The sequence below is a fragment of the Plectrocnemia conspersa genome, unplaced genomic scaffold, assembly GCF_051122295.1.
Source record: "Plectrocnemia conspersa isolate PC_06_02 unplaced genomic scaffold, ASM5112229v1 ptg000012l, whole genome shotgun sequence".
NCBI lineage: Eukaryota > Metazoa > Arthropoda > Insecta > Trichoptera > Polycentropodidae > Plectrocnemia > Plectrocnemia conspersa.
This window is the reverse complement of record NW_028277176.1, coordinates 11,913,696-11,936,284: the sequence shown is the minus strand read 5'-3', so window position 1 is coordinate 11,936,284 and position 22,589 is coordinate 11,913,696. Positions and strand designations below refer to the sequence as shown.

General features: G+C 27.4%; 1 protein-coding gene across 8 annotated transcripts in view; it reads left to right on the top strand.

Moving 5' to 3' along the window:
• qvr (glycosylphosphatidylinositol-anchored protein quiver) overlaps nt 1-21,968 on the top strand; it is a 31,228-nt gene extending 9,260 nt beyond the window's left edge. For 2 of the 8 annotated variants that reach the window (XM_088199817.1, XM_088199818.1), the window contains exons 3-8: nt 2,783-2,819; nt 18,792-18,924; nt 19,004-19,121; nt 19,188-20,747; nt 21,368-21,516; nt 21,576-21,968. In XM_088199817.1, coding sequence (XP_088055943.1) covers nt 2,796-2,819; nt 18,792-18,924; nt 19,004-19,121; nt 19,188-20,747; nt 21,368-21,516; nt 21,576-21,613 — 2,022 coding nt within the window. In that variant the 5' untranslated portion in view covers nt 2,783-2,795 and the 3' untranslated portion in view covers nt 21,614-21,968. Of the gene's footprint in view, nt 1-2,782; nt 2,843-2,981; nt 3,030-3,151; nt 3,299-6,911; nt 16,595-16,663; nt 18,596-18,791; nt 18,925-19,003; nt 19,122-19,187; nt 20,748-21,367; nt 21,517-21,575 lie in introns of those variants that run through there. The other 6 variants (XM_088199820.1, XM_088199819.1, XM_088199821.1 and 3 more) reach the window with 6 other exon arrangements.
• Nucleotides 21,969-22,589: the final 621 nt, after the last annotated feature.

Genomic DNA, 22,589 nt, shown 5'->3' with positions numbered 1-22,589 from the left:
ACTATTCGTCGGTAGCCATTACTGAAATGGAACGCTTTTCTGTATGTATTATGTATATATTATCTGTCCTTACAATATTATATTTATATTAAGCATACAAATATAATATTGTTACCTTACACAATAAGAGTTAATTTCTATTTTATATTTCATTAAAATTTAATGGTTTAACATTGCGTGAACTAGTCTCATTCGATAGTAATTATTTATTAGTCACACCGTAATGCATATAATTTATTTAAACTGTGTATGTGTTATTTAAGTTTAACAGCTTAAAATTATCGTGTATAAATTTCGTCCAGTTTTAAATGGGTTCGCATGAAACTTTATGTTTCGTGCGTGAAAACGTGAAAATTATCGGGTGATTGATTATCAATCAATTTACGTGAATTATTGAACCCGTGTTCCTATTTGTTTAATACAATTTAACCACCAGCATATAAGAATGTTAATTATATGATTGTTGTTTTTTTATTTTAATGAATAGATTTAGCTACTATAGTTAGTTCCATTTATAATTTAATTTATTTTAAGGTTGACAACTGTTTTTTACGTTATATTTAATGATGTTAAAAAAATTGTTGAGCTCATATTTTATTCTCACCTTCGTACTACTGGCAGTGATGCGCATGTCAATAATTGTCAGTCATATTTCACGCATAATTTTTGTTTGAAAGCCAAGTATTAATGGCGATTTATTTATTTTTGAACGTTACTATGTTCAAACATAGGGTTTATGAATAGTACTAAGGTTTCTAAGAAAGCCAGAAGTGGTTCAAAGTTAGTGACTGTACGTATCAACAACCGATAAAAATGTGAAAAATTGAAATCATTTTATGCTGAAAATCTTGTTCATATAATTTTTTTAAATCATTATAAGCGAGAAGTGAGTAGCAACCAAATTTGTTGCAAAATATGCTGCTTCCTCTGTGTTTTGGGCCTCAGTCGATACTCCGTGTAGCTCTGCTTAGTGCAAGTGCGGATGAACTCTCGTGTGTGCTAAGTCGGAAACGAAATAAAATAAAACTCAATTTCTGAATGTAATTGTATTCCAAATTAATTTTAGTGAGTATACTATTTTTGCGTTTATATTATTTTTTAAAAATGAGTGGTTTTTGTTATAGTTTCTAAAAAAATAATGAAGAACATACTTTGAAAAATTGCCGTTTTTACCTTTTGGTCTGTTCCTGCGGTACCCATGTCTTGAATTATGCATTTGTATTAGCTTTAACAAAGCTTTTAAATATTTTTCATCAATAAAAATGGAGGTCTTTTACTGGGCTTATTTTGAAAGTTATTATCGTCAGTAAGATATTTCTCAAACCAATGACTTACAGTTCTCTGACTAACAATACTCTCGCCAAATCCCAAATTGATATTTCTCGTGGCCTGCGCAGTTTTGTGTTTCAGTTTAACTCTAAAAAATTAAATAAAACATGACTGCAATTAAGAAATAAAATAAAATCCGTTTCTGACTGGGTAAAAACCGGCTACTTTATATGAAATAGTATATTATAATACAACAAAAGCACACAGAACATATGCACAGCATATGAGTCTGAAAAGCTAGCAACTTTTCTATGCATACCTATGTAGCTAGTTGTAGATATTTTTACGGATTATATTAGCTATGTGTTTTTTTTGTTGTATTTATTAATAATATTTACATAAAAAAGCTATTCTGAATAAATTAAGTTTTAACAAGCTTTCAAAACTTTGAGATGATGTACTATTTTAACAACTGATATGTTTTTAATCAAATTAATAAAAAATATAAGTAATTAAAAATACGTCAAAGCTTTTACATGAACTCAATAGTAGAGTAATCCGCCGTGAATCAAAAATAGATACTTCGTCGAGACGCGATCAAAGAAGCTGCAAAAAAATAACGATTGGTAATACCACTCCAGGGAAAAGGCCAGATTGGCTCAATGAGGAATGTCGGAAATCTATAACTTAAAACACTAAGCCTACCTCAAAATTTAGCAACGATATCGAAATTGTATACTCGTATAGAAAAAAACGCATATAGAAAAACATACAGCTCGATCTGATCTTATAACGAATGTAGACAGTTCTACAAAAATGAAAAAATATTTAATTTTTGCTTCATTAACTTTTAAGCCGAATTCTGTCACTTTTTACTGAGATTTGCATCGTGATTTATCATTCTTTGTTATTAAGAGCGGCTTGAGATGACTATCATTTGAAAACGCATTCATTTTGTTTGTATATTAATCTATACACAACCATTGAAAATAAGCTTGCCGGTTATCGCTTCTAGTAGCAAATTTAATGTTATGGTGGACAATGCATCTCCTTGTCAAACCCCAGATTTTATCTCGAAATTCTCGGAAAGCTCATTTAGCACTGCTTCGTGCTTATTTGACTGATATATTTTACAGAGAATTCCAATACTTCCAGATGTAATAGAATATTCTCACTGTTCGTACGTCTGTTTAAAATTTATAAATAGATAGAGGTGTTTTATATTGTATTCATACGTGGTTAGTCTCATAAGGAGTATGTGAACTATAGCGAATTTGTTCGGCCGGAAACTGAATCGCTCAGAATCTCTTCATTATATTTTGTCTTTGACTTTGATTTTATATACATAATCAAAAAATATTACTGTTTATTTTTAATCATGTTATATATTTTTTACAATAAATCGCTAATAATGCGATTTTCTTTCTGCACTTTTCCAACTTCTCTAAAGAACACACAATTGAGTTCGAGGCCGTCATTATAATATTATGTAACGAATGATTTATTATTTTAGTTTTGATTTATACATGGATCTTCACGGATGGTGCTGGGTCAGTACCTTGCTCAAAAGGGGGTCAGTGTTGAGAGTTAAAAAGTTAACCACTCAGTTAAAATAACGATTAACAATATTATTAAGGCGATGTTATTGATATTGTTTGTTTTTGTTTATTGAATAATCAGTGTTTACTAACAGTTTGTCTAACACTTTTCAGTACTTCTGGCATTAACCACAGTCCCACTTGCTAGATCGGAATGTCAGAGTGAGTAATTTGACTTGAGCACTTTTTTCATCATATTTTCATTTTTCGTAGTTATTTCAATATTTATATAGTTATTTGTTATTATCGAAAGTATATGTGTATGTAATTATTTAACACATCAGCTCGCTCCATCTATTGCTACGAATGTGACAGTTGGACAGATCTTCGTTGTAAAGATCCATTCAACTACACAGCTCTACCTAGGGATCAGCCGCCTTTGATGAAGTGTCACGGATGCTGCGTCAAGATGGTTAGACATTCTAAATCACGTGAGTGGGTTTTAAAACTATAATTTAGGCTTACGGTTGTGTTGAAAATATATTCGGTAACACTTTTAGTAACATTGTGTAAAGCCAAAGGGCTTCATTCGAAAGTAGAGTTAGTATCTATGCAAACATTTTCCTTATCTCTACCAATATCAACCCTCATTCAACCATATTATAATCTTTCAATATTGTTTTCAAAATTAATATGTTTTTAATTTTTCAGATTATTACAAATTATACAACGTTAACAAATATTATATGTCTTTCTCCTTAGATAGTTTCTTTAGTAGTCATGTTTTAAATATTCAAACACCATTTTTTATTTTCTAAAAAAATAATTATTCACTAATTTATATTTAGAAAAAAAGTAATATCACAACCAAATTTTTTTTTTTTTTTTTTTTAATTTTTTTAATTAAAAAAGTAAATTTTCATTTATTGACTTGATGCAGAACTTTTTTTATAAGAATGAGTTATATATGTTACATATGTATGTGTAAAATATCTAAAATTAAGTTACAATCTCTGATCGGCAGATCTCTATTTTTTTTAATAGCGTTACATTTTAAAACAATACATTCTAAACTCATAACTATATATTTTGTGCCAGATATGTTTATAGTTTTTTTTTTAATTTATCTTTGAATCAAGACCAATTTAAAAAAGTTATAAAAATAGACATTCTTTATGATTATTTTTGCTTAAGTTTTTAACTCACTCTTATATGTGCACATCTCTTGCTTACAATATCACCATTAGTATGAGTCAAGAGCAATGAGAACTGGCGTCTAAATATGTAAACTTTCTACAGAACCAGAAGTGCAATGACATCTGCAAAAAATTTAAAGAACTACTCGATTCCACATATTCAAGCTGTACTGGATTTACTAAATTTTTGACATTGCTTTTTGTAGCAAAATTAGTGCATGAACATTTATATTTATAACACATACGAATTACGAGCATAAAAAATATAGATAAAGAACAAAAATATAATTGGTTATAGCAATTATTATTATTTAAAAATAACACAAAAAAAATTGTTTTAATATTATTTTATTATAATTTTTCATAAATTAAAATTTATAGACATAGCTATTATCACAACCGATTTTCTTAAGTCGAGGTTTCTAATCACAAAAAAAAATATTTATAGTTTTATGTATACCCAAGTCAAAATTAGGCTGGCTAAACTGACCTTTTGGATAGATATGTAGTAGGTTTTATTCACTAAGTTTTACGAGCTCTATCAAAATGTGTGTTAAATCGTTTATGTGGTTTAACACATTCTTGCCTATTGCCAAAACGTTGTTATGTTCATGAATCTGTGAAGGAATCAGGTAAAATATGAATTTTTCTATATTTTTTATTAAAAAAATATTAAGGATATGTCATGTTTCCCTTCATAAAAATATCGTTATGTCTGATTGTTCAAATGCACTTACCTATCATTAGACATAACATATTAAATAACGATTCAGCATTATTTTTAGAATCAACTACAATTTTCTTGATAGAAATAGGAAAACAGTGTACATGTATTGAAGATGAAATTACATATGAACTAGTATTGTCTTTTTTTGGAATAAAATGTTTCAAAATCTTTGATTTTTAGTTTGTCAAAATGGCGCAGGACAAAATAATGTCGACAAAACAGCGTAACTCATATATTAAAAAATATAAACAAGAAATCAAAAAAATGTTTATATGTAACATATGTGTTGTGCTGTTTTGCCGGCGCTGTTTTGTCTGAGCTATTTTGTCCTGCGCAGTTTTGTGTGTTTCTAATAAAAAAATATGGTCTAGAGGTCAAACAAAAAACCACATGAAACACATTATTGCGACAAAGGAACTATATTGTCCTTAAGAAATTTCTTTAAAATATCTTTTTAAACGCGAAACCAGGACGATAAACCAGTGGTATTAGTCGATGACTAATACTCGAAAGACCTTGGTTCTAATACCATATGAATCTTAGTGTTTTGTTTTCATTTCTATCATATCTGGGAGATCAGAATTAATAATAATTATATAATTCTAATTTTAGTTTGGATTAATCATTACAGAATGAGTTTTTTTAGATTTGCTTAATTTACGAATGAATATTGCTACGCATTATGTAATAAAAAAAAACAAAAAGAAAACGCGCGAATTTACACGTCCGCGGGGAAATTAGTGCACATTCTCAAAGAATAAGTGGTTCATATTTTAATCATCATTTTCATTTTTTTCATTTGCTATAGAATTTTACATTACAATGGATTCTCTAAGCTATATTTATGTCAATTAATACGATTTTGCTTTGGGTATACATAAAATATGTTTGTATTTCTAAACTATATGAGGCGTTGAATATCCTAAGGAACAAGAAGTCATCTTTTATTTCATCGTAACATTTATTGATACTGGAAAAGTATTGTAAATAAAGTTTAATTTTAAAATTTGTCTCTAAATAATATTTCAGACAATGACAGTGACTAGACTCATGCGTTTTCTAGTACACCAAAGACGATTACATGCATTGATTGCTTTATGCCTCTATTTTTTTTAATAAGTTTTAAGCTTCAATAAAGCGAATTTTTAATCAATCTATCGAAACGTTATCGTTCTTTTATCTATCCAAATATACAAAATGGCGATATATTAAAATCTTGGCGGACTGTATCATCCAAAAGATTTTTCGAAGAGCTCATGGTGGACAACATATTGCTGGATTTTGAAATAACTTTGGCAAGGTTTGTTATGGCATTGTACTGATTTATGATGGATACCTAGCAAAAGATTATTTGCCTTGCATCTTCTGGAGTTCTGCAGTGCTCTAAGCTGGGACCATTGTTGTTTATATCATTTTTTTGTATGCCAATGACTTGAAAGTGTTCAAAAGCGTCTCAACAATTTATGATTCATTGTCTTTGTAGACTGATATGGATTCCTTCATTTTTCATATCTTTATTGCTAATGGAGCTTTCTTATTACCTGAGCGAGGTATTTCCACTGAAGACAAAATTGAAAATTCGCTATACATTTCAATACTATTTGTGATAAGTTTTCTTAGATGTTTACCTTTGTTTTAAGGAACGCGTTTTACTTTATTAATCCATCAAAGATTATCGCCATTTATATCATTTGAGTTCCGAGCAACTCTAAAGAATCCTTAATTTGATACGACTGTAAGGCTAAATATTTCCTCGTAATTGAGAAAATCTATATATGAGGCAGTTCAGTTATTAATTTTTTTGTATTTTTATTTATGATTAGCTGTGATCGCATATAAAGTTATATATTGCCAGTCGTTTATTATTTTTTTTGATAATCTTACTATTCTCAAAAATCAGCCTTGGGTTCTATTTTTTGTGCAATGCTACTTTTCCTGCTGAGATCTGCCTTTACCTAAAACACTCGTATTGTACGTTGTCAGTTATGAGGAGCTGGTTCGCTTCATATCGTTTAATAATTTTTAATTATGTTTTTAATTAATAAATGTATTGGTGAAAAAATCGATTGTGATAATACTTACGAATGGCTGTGGGTGGTGTTGACAGTTCGCTGTGCCACCACCGCAGCTAGTGGTTGTATACAAATATTAATAATAATCATATCTCTTTACCTTTTCCAGCATACGAGGTGGTGCGACGGACTTGCACGTCACAGTTACAAATAAACTTGTTCATGGTGGATCATGTGTGTATGATGGAAAGTTCTGGCACTGGACACATGTGCTTCTGTGAGGAGGATATGTGTAATGAGGCGGCGCTTCCCACCCAGCACAACTCATCTTCCATATTCCTAATCTTAGCTCTCCTATCATACTCCCTACTGTTGTCTGATATGCTCGCCAGTTGAGGCTCACTTTCATCTCAGCGTCACACCGAAAACTGCCTATATTTTTCCATATTTAATATTTTTCTCTTATTATTAAAACGTATACATTATTATTATTACTATTACTACTACTATTATTACTCAACATCACGTTTTGTACGGCACTTTCAGTCAAAGACCGCTTGTAATAATAATAATATTAATAATAAATTAAATAATAATATTACTAACATGATTTGCCATTGTTTGAAGCACGCGCGTTGGCTTTTGACTGAGGATGCTATGCAAAAATGTTTTTTAGCTGCGCTTGTGAATAAAAAAAATCGAATAATATATTAGAGTTACGTATATATATTATACATATATACATTTATTACAATGCAATGGGTGTATGTTTTTAAGAAAAAATCGGTCACAATGGTACTGTGAATTTTATCCAATAGAACGCATATACATATACTGCGGTGGCGTAGCGAAACGAGCCACGTATTTAATTGAATTAAAACAATCCGTTAAAACGGGGACCATTAATTTATTCAATAAAAACGCATACAATACAATCAAGTCGTTTTATGTCAATTAATCACAAAAAGAGCAATAATTTCTTTCTTAATAATTTTATTATGAGAAAAATATATAATTTTAATTATTTGTATATAAATGTAGGTCTTCCATTATATTAATTTGTAGTTTATTAATAAAAAAGCAATGTTTGATTTGCCAACCCTAAAAGAATATTATATAAAATATGTGTACGTTTGATCTGAATCAGTTCACAGTGTTTATGTGATACTTTGTTTAATTAATTAATTAATTAAGTATAAATTGTTTTTTTTTTAAACACCCATTGTGACTGTAGAGTGCACGGCGCATGCGCCCGATGAAGTACTAACAACTGCATGAAAAAAAGTTCATGAAAACTTTCATCATTAACAAAATGATACAACTAATATCGAATAAGTATTCGTTTTTAACCAAACAGCCATCAAATACTGCGTTTATCGATAATAAATAATAAAAATATACTAGTCGTGTATCAAATGGTTTACGGTTAAGGAAACGAATAGCTTAACACATATAATTAATGCATGAGAGTATAAAGTTGAGATTGTTTAAATTACCATTGAAAAAAAAAATAATCAAAAATCAAATTAAAATAATACGCTGTGAAAAGTGCCAACCCTGATCCGATTTTTTGTGGTAATTTTAACCGTCTCAAATTTACGACAAAAAAATATTAAACAAGCGGTAGAAATTTCTAACGATATATAAATACTATAATAAACAAAGCGAAAATTGTACTAAATGTTATTAAGGAAGCATTTAAAATGCTAAATGATCAAAAATACAAGTGTTCTAAATGATTATAAAAAAATGACATGTGCTATTTAATGTTATCGATATAAATTTATATGTATATATACGTATATATATATCTATATATATATATTCGTTTTCAATTCCTGCCAAAAAGTAAATAATTTTTTTATTTCACAATAGAAGTTCGAAATGTGTATACATATATACATATAATATTATATATGAATAAATTTATTTTTAAAATACATATTATATATATTATGATCGGAGGGAAAAATAACAAAGTTAGTAAATCAAAATTGTGATATATAAAATAGGTTAATTAGATAATTTCAAATAGAGCGTGGATGGACAGCGGTTAGCAATTTATATTTAATATGGTGGTGTAGATTGACCCGTATATTAGATTGGTTGAAAAAAAATACCAAAAGTCTTTCATTGGTTAATTTTTAGGAATATCACTCAAAATCTCTGTAATAATAATCCTGATAATTTATTTCAATCACTGATAACATACGCGGAAGAAACATGCTAATTCGTTCGTATAAAAATGTAAAATAAATTTGTATATAGAGATAATTGCATTGAAATTAATTACTTTTCCAATTTAATTTTTTTTTATTATTATAAAATAACGTATTATGACTGTCTGTGTTTTTAGAGACACCTGTATTACAATGTAATATTAATAATAATAATAACAGAAAAAATTAAACAAATTATACACACTCCAGGTACGTGTTTTATACGTTCCATTCCGGTATATTTGTTTTTTAATGCTTATACTTGCATATTAGATCCATTTATATTTTTTGATAATTGTGTCTCGCTATTTTTTAAATTAAAAAATCATGTGATAATATTATGTATATGAAACTACTTAGAATTTAATTTGATGAATCATGTTTCTTCGTGTAAAATATATATTTTTAGGTTATCTTGGCTACTACTTGCTTAGCTTTCTAGTCACTATCACTACACGCCTTTATGATAGTGATTGGAACACGAAGCATTCGGTTATTATGAAGGGGGAGGGCGAATTAGGTGTAGTGGTTTCCCGTTTACTTTTACAATTTCGCTGATAGGATATGAGGGAAACATTTTTTATATTAGGCAAATCGATTAATATATAGATCTTTGATTGAAGTTTTATATATTTGCCAATTTGCCAATAGCCCAGTCTTATATTAGGGCTGCTAGCTTACAATAAATTATAAAAAAAAACAAACTGAAAAATAGCTTATTAATAATATAGTGAGATAATCGCGACGTTATCGTTACTTTTGTATATTTGGTAGTGAAATGATATACGTCGTTGAGAGATCGCTTAAATATTGAATCGAATCCGATTCGACCGCGTGATCTCTGATCTGATTTGTGACAATTCGCTCAGCTCGCCTCGCAAATCGACAGATAGCTAACCATTCAACGTGGCCTTCAATTTTTTTGTGATATAAATTACTGGGATTGTGGTTATTTTGAGATTGTGACGTAAGCCCAATAAACTCGCGTACCTCTTAGTTTTATCTTATGGATATATAAGTATGATCCTTCACTATGGAAATATAGCGATTCCATTTAGTTCGGTTGTTTGATTATTCCCGTCCAGAGCGGAGATTCTATCTATGCCACTGTAATAATATTTTTAAATCGTTACGAACATACTACATCCTGTGGTGAAAGTAGGTGGGTATGGCACAGTGTATGTAGATAGTGTAGATAGTCTTTTAAAATAATCTTTCACCACCGATATTTTTTTATGATTTTGCGTGCGTGTGTGTGTGAGTGTTTGGTGATATATTGTATGCATTCCAAAAAAACAGAGCATTGCTCATTATTAATCTACGAGTTGTGACAAACACATATTGAAAAATAAATATGAAAACACGTCGGTTAAAGATATTAGGATTAACAAAATATGATAGGATATAAAGACGATGAATATATTTGCATTTTTTATATAATATATAAAGCTCATCAATCACGAAAGCATTGATTATTCAGAGATTATTTTGATATATTTGCACCGTGTTGATTTCATGTCATTATTTAATAATAATAAAATGATACAGCTTTTGATACCAAATAATGAAAAAAATGATGCGGTGATAGCTGGGGTATAGTTGTAAACATTTATATAGATATTCAGGGTAAATATCCTATACTTTACCCTACAATCTTGAAATTTTCGCTTTGTGCAGAAATTATACGAAATATGATCTTATTTTACGATTAACTCTTATTAAATTAACATTGTAATTTTCGCATATGTATGTATACATATATCGATATGTATTATATAATATGTATACTAATACAGGATGGGTCAAAATATAGTTTTCGATTTATTTTACTAGATAGCTTTCGAGTTCATTATAGGAAAAATTAAATTGAAATGCCATCGAGCCATATATAAAAAATAAATAAAGGTAACCTTAGAATGACTCAATAATTAGCTTTTCAAAATGCCTCTAGTATAATATAAAATATTATCATTTTTAGAATTAATATCTAATGACAATTTAATGTATTTCTTCCAATTATGTACTATGAAGACTATCAGCAAATAAATCTGATACTAATATTTAGCCCATCGTGTACATGTTATTACATGACAACCGATAAAAATTATATTTACTATATTTCGATATAGCGTTTGTTATGTAGGTTAAAATTTTATATTGAAAAAAAGGAAGTTATTATTAATTAATTTAATATACAATAAATAGTTAGTCGATAGTTGACATTTGACACCATTTAACCGTATATAACATTTTTATATTTTTAATATGTTATTATTATCTCATAGAGATTATGTTATTTATTTTTTATTATATTATTATATTATTATATATATAACATACAAGTTAAGTGCATAAACATATCTGATATTTTGAAAGGTTTCCTAATTATTTGTTATATTGTAATTATTTCAATTTGCGCTAAATATCAGTTTCTTTTAAAAAATCAGATCTGTAATGACAGAATAGCATACATCAAAGAATAAATGAGTATCAAGATATCAAAATGTTAATAAAAACGAATCATATCAATTTGTGTTTATTTAATAAAATAATAATAAACAACATCTGTGGGTTGGAAACGATGCAATAATTTATATACATATTATAAAGTATTATAATTTTAAATATATTATTAAATATTTTACATAAAATGCTCAAATTGCTAAAATAATATTATGTATATTATATCATATTGATTGCTCAAAGTGAAACTTTGATTGTGTTAACTTACTTTTTTAAATTAAAAATTAATACAACCAAGATATCCACAGATGTCAATTATTTGTTCGTTGCAAATGTAAAATTTATCATTAATCGGTGTATTATATTAATATTAAAATATGGAATATTTTAATAAACTATTCCATAACCATAACAAATAATACACTATTGTGATTTTATTAATTTTATCATTAAAAAATATATATTATATTCAAATACATTGATGAGCAAATACTATAAATTGACTTGAAAATATAATATTTTTATGTCGTTCTCTGTGTATGAGAATATAATATATATTTATCATCATGTATATGTGTGTATATGTTTATGTATATATATATACATATTCATATAAAATATATAACAAAAAAAAACATATATCACAAATGTAAAAAAGGAACTAAATTGTAAAAAAAGTCACCACTTTCATTTTATATTTTAATAAATAAACGAATTCACGCAATAATGTAATGTGCACTATTTACTAACCTTTTAATATATATTTATTATTAAAATTACTTTTCGATAATCATGGACAATGGTAGCGTTGATAATAAATTATTTACTAATCATATTAATATATCTAACTCTTGTATATATATATATATTTAAAGTATTTATTTTAATTATTATTATTATGTTATATTAGTATCTACATGTTTCGTTAAATGTATTCATAAAAGAATATATTTTGCTGGAATTTTGTAGCCGAGGCTATCATCAAAATGAGTTATTTAATCACAATAGGAAATTAAAAATAGAGCATGTGGCGCCTGCATCGTAACAATTAAATTACTAAAAATTCGTAATTAAAAAAAAGTGTAACATAGATGGTAATTTTCACAATCTTTATATTTATTTATTTATATAAAATTATGCGATTGTTAATATTATATAATAAATGATGATACGATAGAGTTGAAGAAACACGTACAGAAAAAAATTAAAAACACATAGAATAATTTGATTTAATTTTTGCTAACATTTATTATACGTACATAAGCTTTAATGCGCTAAATTCTTAGCTTTTAATTTATTTTATTTTTATCGAAAGTTATATAATATTATCCTCGATTATTTAGCTATTTTTTTATTTGCTATTAATTTTATATTTTAAACACTCGGTCGTAGATTTAATTGGCTTTAAGTTAAACATTTTTTAATCATAAAAAGTCATGCTTGTTGATCGATACAATGGTAAGTAATATGATGAAGAATGAGAATCGAGATCTTAGAAGAAAGCATCCATGACTCTTTCATAAAATATATTATATAATATAATATAAAAATATAATAAATAACAACAACACCATCAAGAACTCAATTGCACTTAAAAGCTTCATTGGTTCAACACGATGCCACATCAGCAAAAATCAAAGGATCAAATATTAAACATTCTAATAAAATTATGTATATTATAAATATAAACTAAAAAATGCATGAATTGCTTTAAAATTTATTTTATTTTAATTTATACTAATTATTATACACATATTAACGCTTCCCTTTCGCTTAAAAATAACAAAAAAATCATAGCGTAGATAACAGCCAAAGTATTTAACAAAATTTGCTAGAGACTCACAATTTAATTAATAAAAATCTTAGATCATTTATTTATAAACAATAATTTTTACTATCTAATAAAACGCTTCGTAATATATTGGAATCACTTCAGTGCACATTGAATTGAAAACCAAATCCATTTATATCATACCTTCGATTGTATTGGAAACTAGATTTTTTCAGTAGATTACATAGTATTTTATATTCTTCACAATCATTTATGCTAATAAATGCTTATCATAGCATTTACCATTAATAACTGATTGATATTATTTGCATTTCACATGTGACTAAGCGCCCTTTGAAGAAAAAAATGCTCCTCAGAGACTAGTAGTTTGATTTGACTACCTGTGTCTAGTGTTTTGATCCTTTCTCTACACACAAAAGTATATCAAAATATTAATTTATCACAAAATGTGTGTATGAGTATATGTTTTCATTGCACTTTAAGATATATATTAATCACTTACGGCGTTTCAGTCAAGACGTTTACAAACGTCGCGATCAAAACGCGATAAGTCCGATTCAAATATATCTTAAAAAATTTAAAAATACATATTAATACATACATAATGTGAAAAAGCTTTATTATTAAAAAAATAAAATAATTAGGGTTCTTTGAATTATAAATAGTACAAATATAATTAATGAAAAATGTGTACATAAAAAATACATTTTGTACGCAATGTGTATAAGTGCATAGCGATATCTATATTATATATCTACATATGTAAAAATATTACATAAACACCTATATTGTTATTTTTATTTTATTTATAAAAAACACCTTCTGTAAGTTATTTTATTTATTTATTAAATCTCTCTCTATACATTATTTTAATATATAACGAATACATACACATTTATTGTAACGCTTGTATTATATTATATTTATTTATATATACATTTATATTATTATATATAATATTATGTATTAATTTAATTAAATCTCTCAATAAAATAAATAATACTAATAAAATGATGAAATAATAATAAATATAATTTGTCTATTTTTCTCTCTATATTTTTATTTTCTCTGTATATTATTTTATATATAATATATTAAAAGTTATACTGCAAAAATGAATTATAAAACATTTTTTACATATTATTTTAATTTTATATAAATATCAATACATAAAAGTAAAGAAAAAATATATTAAAACTCTAATAAAAACAAGCAAGCCTTACGTGGAAACTCACTGGAATATCGAAGACTCTACACATGCTTTAATATATATATATTATATATACTACCTAAAATTTGTGTAATTTATTAATACATAATTTTATTTTCAGCTGAAACAATTACATAAATTTAATTAATAACCCCAAATCAAATAAATTTAATTATTTTTATCAAGCTAGATTAACTTTGCAAATAATAATTAACGTGTAACATAAAAAAAATATTATTTTGTATTTTATAACATTAGCTCCTAAAGAACCCACCAAATTATGTAAGTGATGAATGCTAATATGTGTAGCTAATAAAATTGTGCAATAACTTTTTTATTAATAAAGCGAAATTTAAAACGTATTGTTTTAATAACACGTTGATTCAATATTAGCAATGTTATCATAAACTCAACTTTAACAAATTAAAAAGATAGTATGTGTGAAAGCGCTCATTTGACAATAAACTCAAATTAATAATAAAACCTATTAAAATCATGTCTATAATTTTTGTGTGTAGTTTTTTCGTTAATACCAGATTATTATTATTTTATTTTACATGTTAGGATATTAAATTTTAGTAAAATAAGTCTGTAATCAAACACACCATTAATTATAATGGCCTTAATAAATTAATTACAAAACTAGTGAAATTAGCAAAACTTCTTATGGCTTAGCAATCGTTTGTTACATGTAGCTAAATTGGTGCGTTTTGACTTTATACTATTGTATAAAATAACTACTATAATGTTGAAAAAAAATAATTATTTGTATTTCATAAATTAATATTATACATTCGATAATATGAAAAATAGCCAGCTGTGTTTTATTTAGTAACTAAGTAATAAAGTATAATATAAATCCTTAATATTAAGTAGTAATAAATTTATAGCGTCTAAGATGTTATTCTAATCTAATTATTATCAACTATATGTGGAAATATTTTATTTAAAAATACTGTAAATGCAGTAAGCTAGTTGGTAGAATAATTTGTAATATTCAGTGTTAAAGGGAGAGCGAAGGAATTTAAAAAATTACATATTTTATAAATAAATTGACTTTATTTACCTTCCTTTAAAACTGGATATTGATATAAATATGAACTTCTATCTAAAGTGCTGTAATTCATATGAAGAACCGACAATGAAACTATCTTTAAATGTGTTAATAATCACACTAATAATTAACTTCTATTAATGACCTAATCAAATTCATTAATAAATAATTATATATAGTGAGAAAAATAAAAGGTAAAGTATAATAAAAATGTATTACTCCCTATATAAAAGTATTGAAAAATAATATAAATATTAATTATATATCGCATAAATAAATAAATAAATAAATAAAATATATAATACCTAATTTTATATATTATTGATATTAATATAATAAATAGACTAGCTCATTAAGACCATCCCCTTATAGTGAAAAAAATATGGGTGGTTCAATGTTTTTTTTATAAATTAATGATATAAAATTACAAAAAAATATTGTTTTGATAACGAATAAATATATTAGGAACCGGGACAACTCGAACTAAGCGACTGCTCTCAAGATACTTACCTTGAGACGCCCGACACATTGCGTGTGCAATCTCTGTTTTCAAATAAAATAAAAAAAAACATAAGTTTTTGCCATATAATGCCTTCCAACCTACTTGTTTTGCTTGGTACGAACAAAATCTGCATTTTCTCTGCTGCACTCAAGATACTACTGACGTACTCTTTCATGATATGCCTTCTTGTGGACAGATGATATTTGATCACAATACGATAGCACAGATTTAAATATATCTTGCTGCCTTTTACGGAATTTTACTTTACTGATTATTTTTCTTTTGTTATTAATTTTAAACTCTCCTATAAAACAATTATGTCTTTTTTTGCTGTTACTTTCAATCCAAATATTGTTCCGTCAACATCCTTATAACTAATTTAAGTTGTCATCGCTTCGTGACTTTACATACGAATAATTATTCGTCATTTTATGGCCTTTGTCAATTGCATTTTTTGATTCGTTATGGTGAAAAATAACGTTTTTATCTCACTGTGAAACTGAGTTGCTAATAGCAACACTGCCTTATTTTTCTGTGGCACACACATAGATAGGTCAATAAAGTCGCGGAATGGAAGGATTAACGCAGATGAGGGGAGTACTCATGCACACAGTTAGAATATATGACTCATTATTAGTATATCTACTAAGTATTAGTACAATTGCGTCATTATTATTCCAGATATCGCTGAAGCTCATTCAAACGTGAAGAACCCCCCAAGTATGGACAAAATTGTATTTCGCGCCGTCATTAAGTTTCTTCCAAAGCAAGGAAAAACACGTTAAGCCATTCTAGAAGAGATGTTAGCCGCTTACAGGGACTGTTTTTCTATAAAAACCATGGTTTGAAGTGACAGCCTTTTCAAGTAAGGGAGAAATTTGACTGAAAACGACTCCCCTGCGGGACGCCTCGGAGTATTGATGCTACTTCCTCAGAAATTGATGAAAAAGTTAAAAAAAACTTGTAGAAGAGGATGCCCGATTGAAGAAAAAACAAATAACATAATCAATCACTATATAGGGATGTCAAAAGTCTACAAGGTGGGTGCTGAGAATGCCAACGCCGTTTTTGGGTGTTCTCGGCAGTTTTTGGTGCTCTGCGGAGACAACAGAGATTATATTGCGATGGCGGACAACAGAGATTATATTGCGATGTATATTAAGATGTCGCAATCAGCTGGAAAAATCATGGACATATTTTTTTTAGCTGAAGAGGGTATCCTGCTGATTTATTTTAAAGACAAGAATGTCACAATAACTAGACAGTACTATTCACTGCTGAAACAATTAAAACAGATAAGAAGAGGAAAATAAACCAAAGGAGTGCTGTTTTGCACTACAGCGCGTTGAAGCACAAGAGTAATATTGAGTTGGCCGCTCTTCACAATTGTGGCATCCAAACATTAAACCACCAGACCTAGCCCCCTCGAATTATTATTTATTTCCAAAAAAAAACGCAGTTACCGAATATTTTGAAGGCAAAGATAAAACTTATTATTTCAAGGGTATAAATAAACATATAGGAAAATCTGGAAAGTGTATTAAGGTTATGGGTGATTATCGAAAAATAAAAATAAGATTATAATATTTTTAACCTCCTTCCCCTTCATTCCGCGAATTTATCTCCCCTTATGCGATTCAATTGTTTTAGTTTGTGTAAATCTAAACAAACTGCTACATTTTACTAAAAAAAATATTCCCCTATTTTTCGCAGAATACAATTTTGGGCCATATTTTTATCTAAGGGGACGTTAGATTATGGTACCGAAGTGTTACACCTCTATTGATGTCATGTTAGAATTCAGGGCTGGCTGAGGGCTTACTAGCATATATTACAATAACAAACATGTGAACTATATATACTTTTATTAAAAATACTACAGCAGCGGCTCAATCTGTGTGTAATTGGCATCTGTCACCATCCATCTGCTAAAATATTTGGCAAACTCCGATTCATTTTAAACATAGCAAGTAAAATTATTGTTAATTAATTTATTATTTATTAATTGTAGAAAAACAAAATAAAAAACAACACAATCATACAAGCTGTTTCTCTGGTCCTTCAGAGCCGTGTTAAGATGACCTTTGTATGAGGGTCAAGGTCGCACAATAACAAGAAAAACACCAACTTATTTTCGAGGGGAAAAGTTAAATATTAGGTCCTTCAAGCCGAATATACCACCGGCATCAAAAACGCGTCAATTTCTTCTCGAATGGTGAACTTTTAACAATAGTTAAATTTAAACCATGCATAGTAATTCGACTTCATTAGCAAATTTATCAAATGTGTTATATTTAGCTTATATTTTATCATAAGAAGCATTTAACCTTTTTTGTATTGTATCTCCGTCGTTAAACCAGAAATTACTGAATACGTCGACATATTGAATATGACTGACAGAAAAATTAAGTTTTTTACAATTCGGCAACAAATGAAATAATTTTGCGCTCAATAATTATTATCAAAAATATTTTAAATATAATTTTAAATCAAACACAGAAAAGGTGTACCTATTTTTCATACTGGCAACATCGATATGTTTAGTGACAGATGTCAGATGTCCGTTTGGTTGACGTTAGGCCGCTTATTAATTATTCTACCATTTGAGAAAATGTGAGTATTTCTAAACATGTTTATATCACTTTTTAATAATTTTAAAACAAATTTAACTAAAAGATGTTTGAATTCGCCATGTTTTTATTATAATTTTACTCTCACATTTTGATACACACATGTTTTTTTACATATTTATATATATAATTCCTTTTTTTAATTAATAATAATATTTGTTAAAACACATACATTTCAGACAATGGAAGCATTAGAAAAACCTTTCATTTGCCCTGAATGTGGAGCGTCTTTCACAAACGAAGATCGATTGTCCGTTCATTTGAGGAAACATGACATGGTTTTACAGCTGGAAGCCAAAGGCACATTTGTTGGTTAGAATTGTATATTTTTGTTGTACGAATAGTTTATATATCATGATACATGCTTTAAAAATATTTGTTGTTTATAAAGCGGATCAAACACCAACGCCCACGCGTTTCATACGAAATTGTGAAGAAGTGGGGCTGTTTCAAGACTTACAAAATGTCAATCCATTCGATGAGACGTTTAAAAGAGCGATGGAAACAAGGTATAAGATAAATTTGTACTATAAATATTTTACATTACATTCATATGAGATGATTTTATTTTTTAGAACTGGAAACAATGCTTTGATGGTTGATAACAATCTTTCGTCAATCGATGATACATTACATACGCCTCACATATTTCCACATTTATCGGACAATAACTATTCCACAAAAGCTGACGATAAAATTAATTTAAACGACTCCAACAATGATAAACCACCGCCTAGGTTAAAATTAATGAGACAAGATTCAATAGATCTGATAGATAATGACAACGGCATTAGATTAACGACGCCAATCATAAGCTCTAATGAGATATCGCCTTTGGACATTGAAACTGTTAACAATAGCAGAAAATGTGATACAAATAATTTAAATAATATACAAGTACCTATTATAGCAATCACTGAATCAGATAGAGATGAAGTTAACAATTTAAATAAAAATGATAAGCAATTATGTGATAAGGATATTGAGAATCAATTGAAGGGTTCTGAACTGCTTAGTTTGCCTATAAATAATTTTAATAATTCGACGAAACAATCTTTTTCGAAGATCTTCAGTCAAAAATCTATAGACTTAGCTTTGGATAATTTTCAGAATGAAGCAAATGATAAGACTGTCGATTTACATAATATTTCTATTGATGAATTACCGCATTTAGATGAAATCAATCATGACACATCGATTGCTATGAGAGTCAACGATAGCAATAAAGAAAAATCTATTGATTCAAATATAAGCATTATGATACAAACTGATTCTTTTAATACAATTGAGTCGAGTTGCATTGTGCAGCAAGTGCCTAAAACTTTGCCTTCTTTTCATCCCGTTCAAATTCCACCTTCTATTGTAAATAAAACTGTAATAGAAGAAAACTATAAAAAACAAAAAGAAGAAGATAAAGGCTACGAACTCTTGCTCAAATGGCCGGATGGTAAAAAAGTATATTTAAAAGAAGTGTTTAGAGAAGGCAGCGAAGTTAAACAAGAAAAAGAACAATTGATAATCGAAAGTAATAATGAAGTAAACGACGATATTAAACAGAAATTGAAGAAAGTAATACAAGGTAATCTAAAAAGACCAAGTACAGCAACTGAAACTGTAAACTCACCTAATAAAGTACAGCTTTCAGTCAGTAAAACTTTGCCAAACATATTGAGTAGAAAGAATTATTTGACTCCAAATTTCCAGCCGCTGTCCATCCCTACTAACAGCTTTGTGGCTTCACAGATAAACAGACAGAAAATTGTGAATAACAGTGCCAATGTAATTGAACCGAAGAATATATATTTACCAATAAATGCTTCTTCCAGTATACCGTTAACGATACAATCGATAAGTAACCCAAATATGATTAAAAGAGCAAAAGTTGCAATTTTAAAAAAGGATAGTTTGTTCAATGACAAAACTGATATTAAGGATGGATTTGTAATTAAACCTATTGTAGCAGTAAACGTCAAAAATAATAAATCAGTTAAACATAGCACCAACAAAAATACTAAAACAGGATCGAAAAAAACTATTAATAATAAAAATGAAATAATAATTACAAATGAGACATCTACTGAAACTGAAGTAGAAATTAAGAAGGAGAGAAACAAGGCAGCCGTTTTCAGATATAGGTATTTAATTAATTATAATTTAGACCACAGTATATGTATTTTTAACAATCAGTGCACAAAAACATTATTCAATGTATGATCATCATATGCTATAAAATTTCGAGGACCATTTTAATGCCCAATATATGAAATTATTGTTCCATAAAACGAATTATTTGTGCATTACTGTTGGACAGATTATGTGCAAGCAAGCATTAAATAGAACACCTTATGAATAACTCTGCAACGAATCCTTTTCAGATGAATAAATTCGAAGACTTTCCTTACATAAATGCATAAACAATTAGTTTTATGGAACAAGTATTTATTTAAATACACATATCTCGTAAAATAATTAAATTTCTGCCCTGTGTTTGGTCGGTACTAGCGTGTGTAAATACACAGGACAATATTATTTGGTTGTCCTTGAGATACAGTGGTCAATATTATTATTTTGTTGCCTCTTTCACTATTGTCATATGATTTATTTATTCCAAAAATTGTTTCATTTGTTCCAATTCAGCACTTCTCAGCAATCACATGAATTCTGCGTGTATTTGTTTTTTGCACTGATTTAAAAGAAAAAGATGTGTTTTTTATAAAGTTATTTACGTTAATAATATGACTTTTTATTTTAACAGATATCGTAAAAAAATGCTAAATGAGATGCTAACAAATAAGAACAACATTTTGGAGATGGAAAATAAAAATCTTAAACTAGAATTAACGGCAGCCAAAAATGAAATAAAACGACTATTAGAAGTTCATAAAGACTGTTCAATATCAAATGGTAAAAAATACCAGTTCATTATTTAATTTTGATTTTATTAATTATTATTTTTGTTCCAGCACAATGCAATTTGGAATTGGCAAACCAACAAAGATGACATATAAGTGGTTCTAAATAAATGTATACATTCCATAATTTAAAATTATGATGAATGTAAAATACCTTTATGGAGGACTACAACTTCTAATTTAATTGTAACGAAATTATTTTTTATTATAATCTAAAAGGTGCTCTCTATTTTTAATTTAAATTTAAGTACACGCTAATTAATTCAATAAACAGCATCAAGTATAGTTTTAATGTAAATTATATATTTATTTTATTTCAATTTATTATAGAAATAATATTTAATACAAATTATTAATTTTTAATAATGTAATATTTATATAACAACTGTTCTATTTTTTTAAATATAGAATTGACTAATTAATATGTCTAAAACAATTATGCTTATGTATTTTTTTCGATAATAAAATATTTTTATACATTTATTTAAACAATGTTTTTCATTTCGAATTTGATAATTTATTATTAATATGTAACTGAATTATAAATATGAATTTACTAAATTTCTTAGATATTCAGACAAAAACAAGTGACCTGCGTATTGAGAAGTTAATTTTCTTTTCTAAGAAAATCATCTTATAATAATTTCTTAAGATATATGAAAAGCAAATTTTTGACCTATACTTTTCAATGGATTAGTTAGAAAAAATTAAACCTGTAAGCAATGGTTACCCAAAAAATAAATAGAACGAAATATTTACTTTTACTTAAGAAATATTGCATATAATAATGTGAACCATTTGCCGGCTTTGAACTTTTGAACTTTTTTTAATAAACGGTAATAATTTTACCGATTTTATTAAAAAATCTAGTTTTCCTATATTTTTTATAATTCTATAGTATAAATGACAAAAAAAAATAATCAAAATCATAGTTTTTTTTAATCATCTCAAATTACATTGAGAATTTAAGATATGCCTTTAATTAACATATATGTAGTGATTACATATTATATAATATACTGTAATATATATTACATATAATGTATTCAATTCAAAAGGACCTTG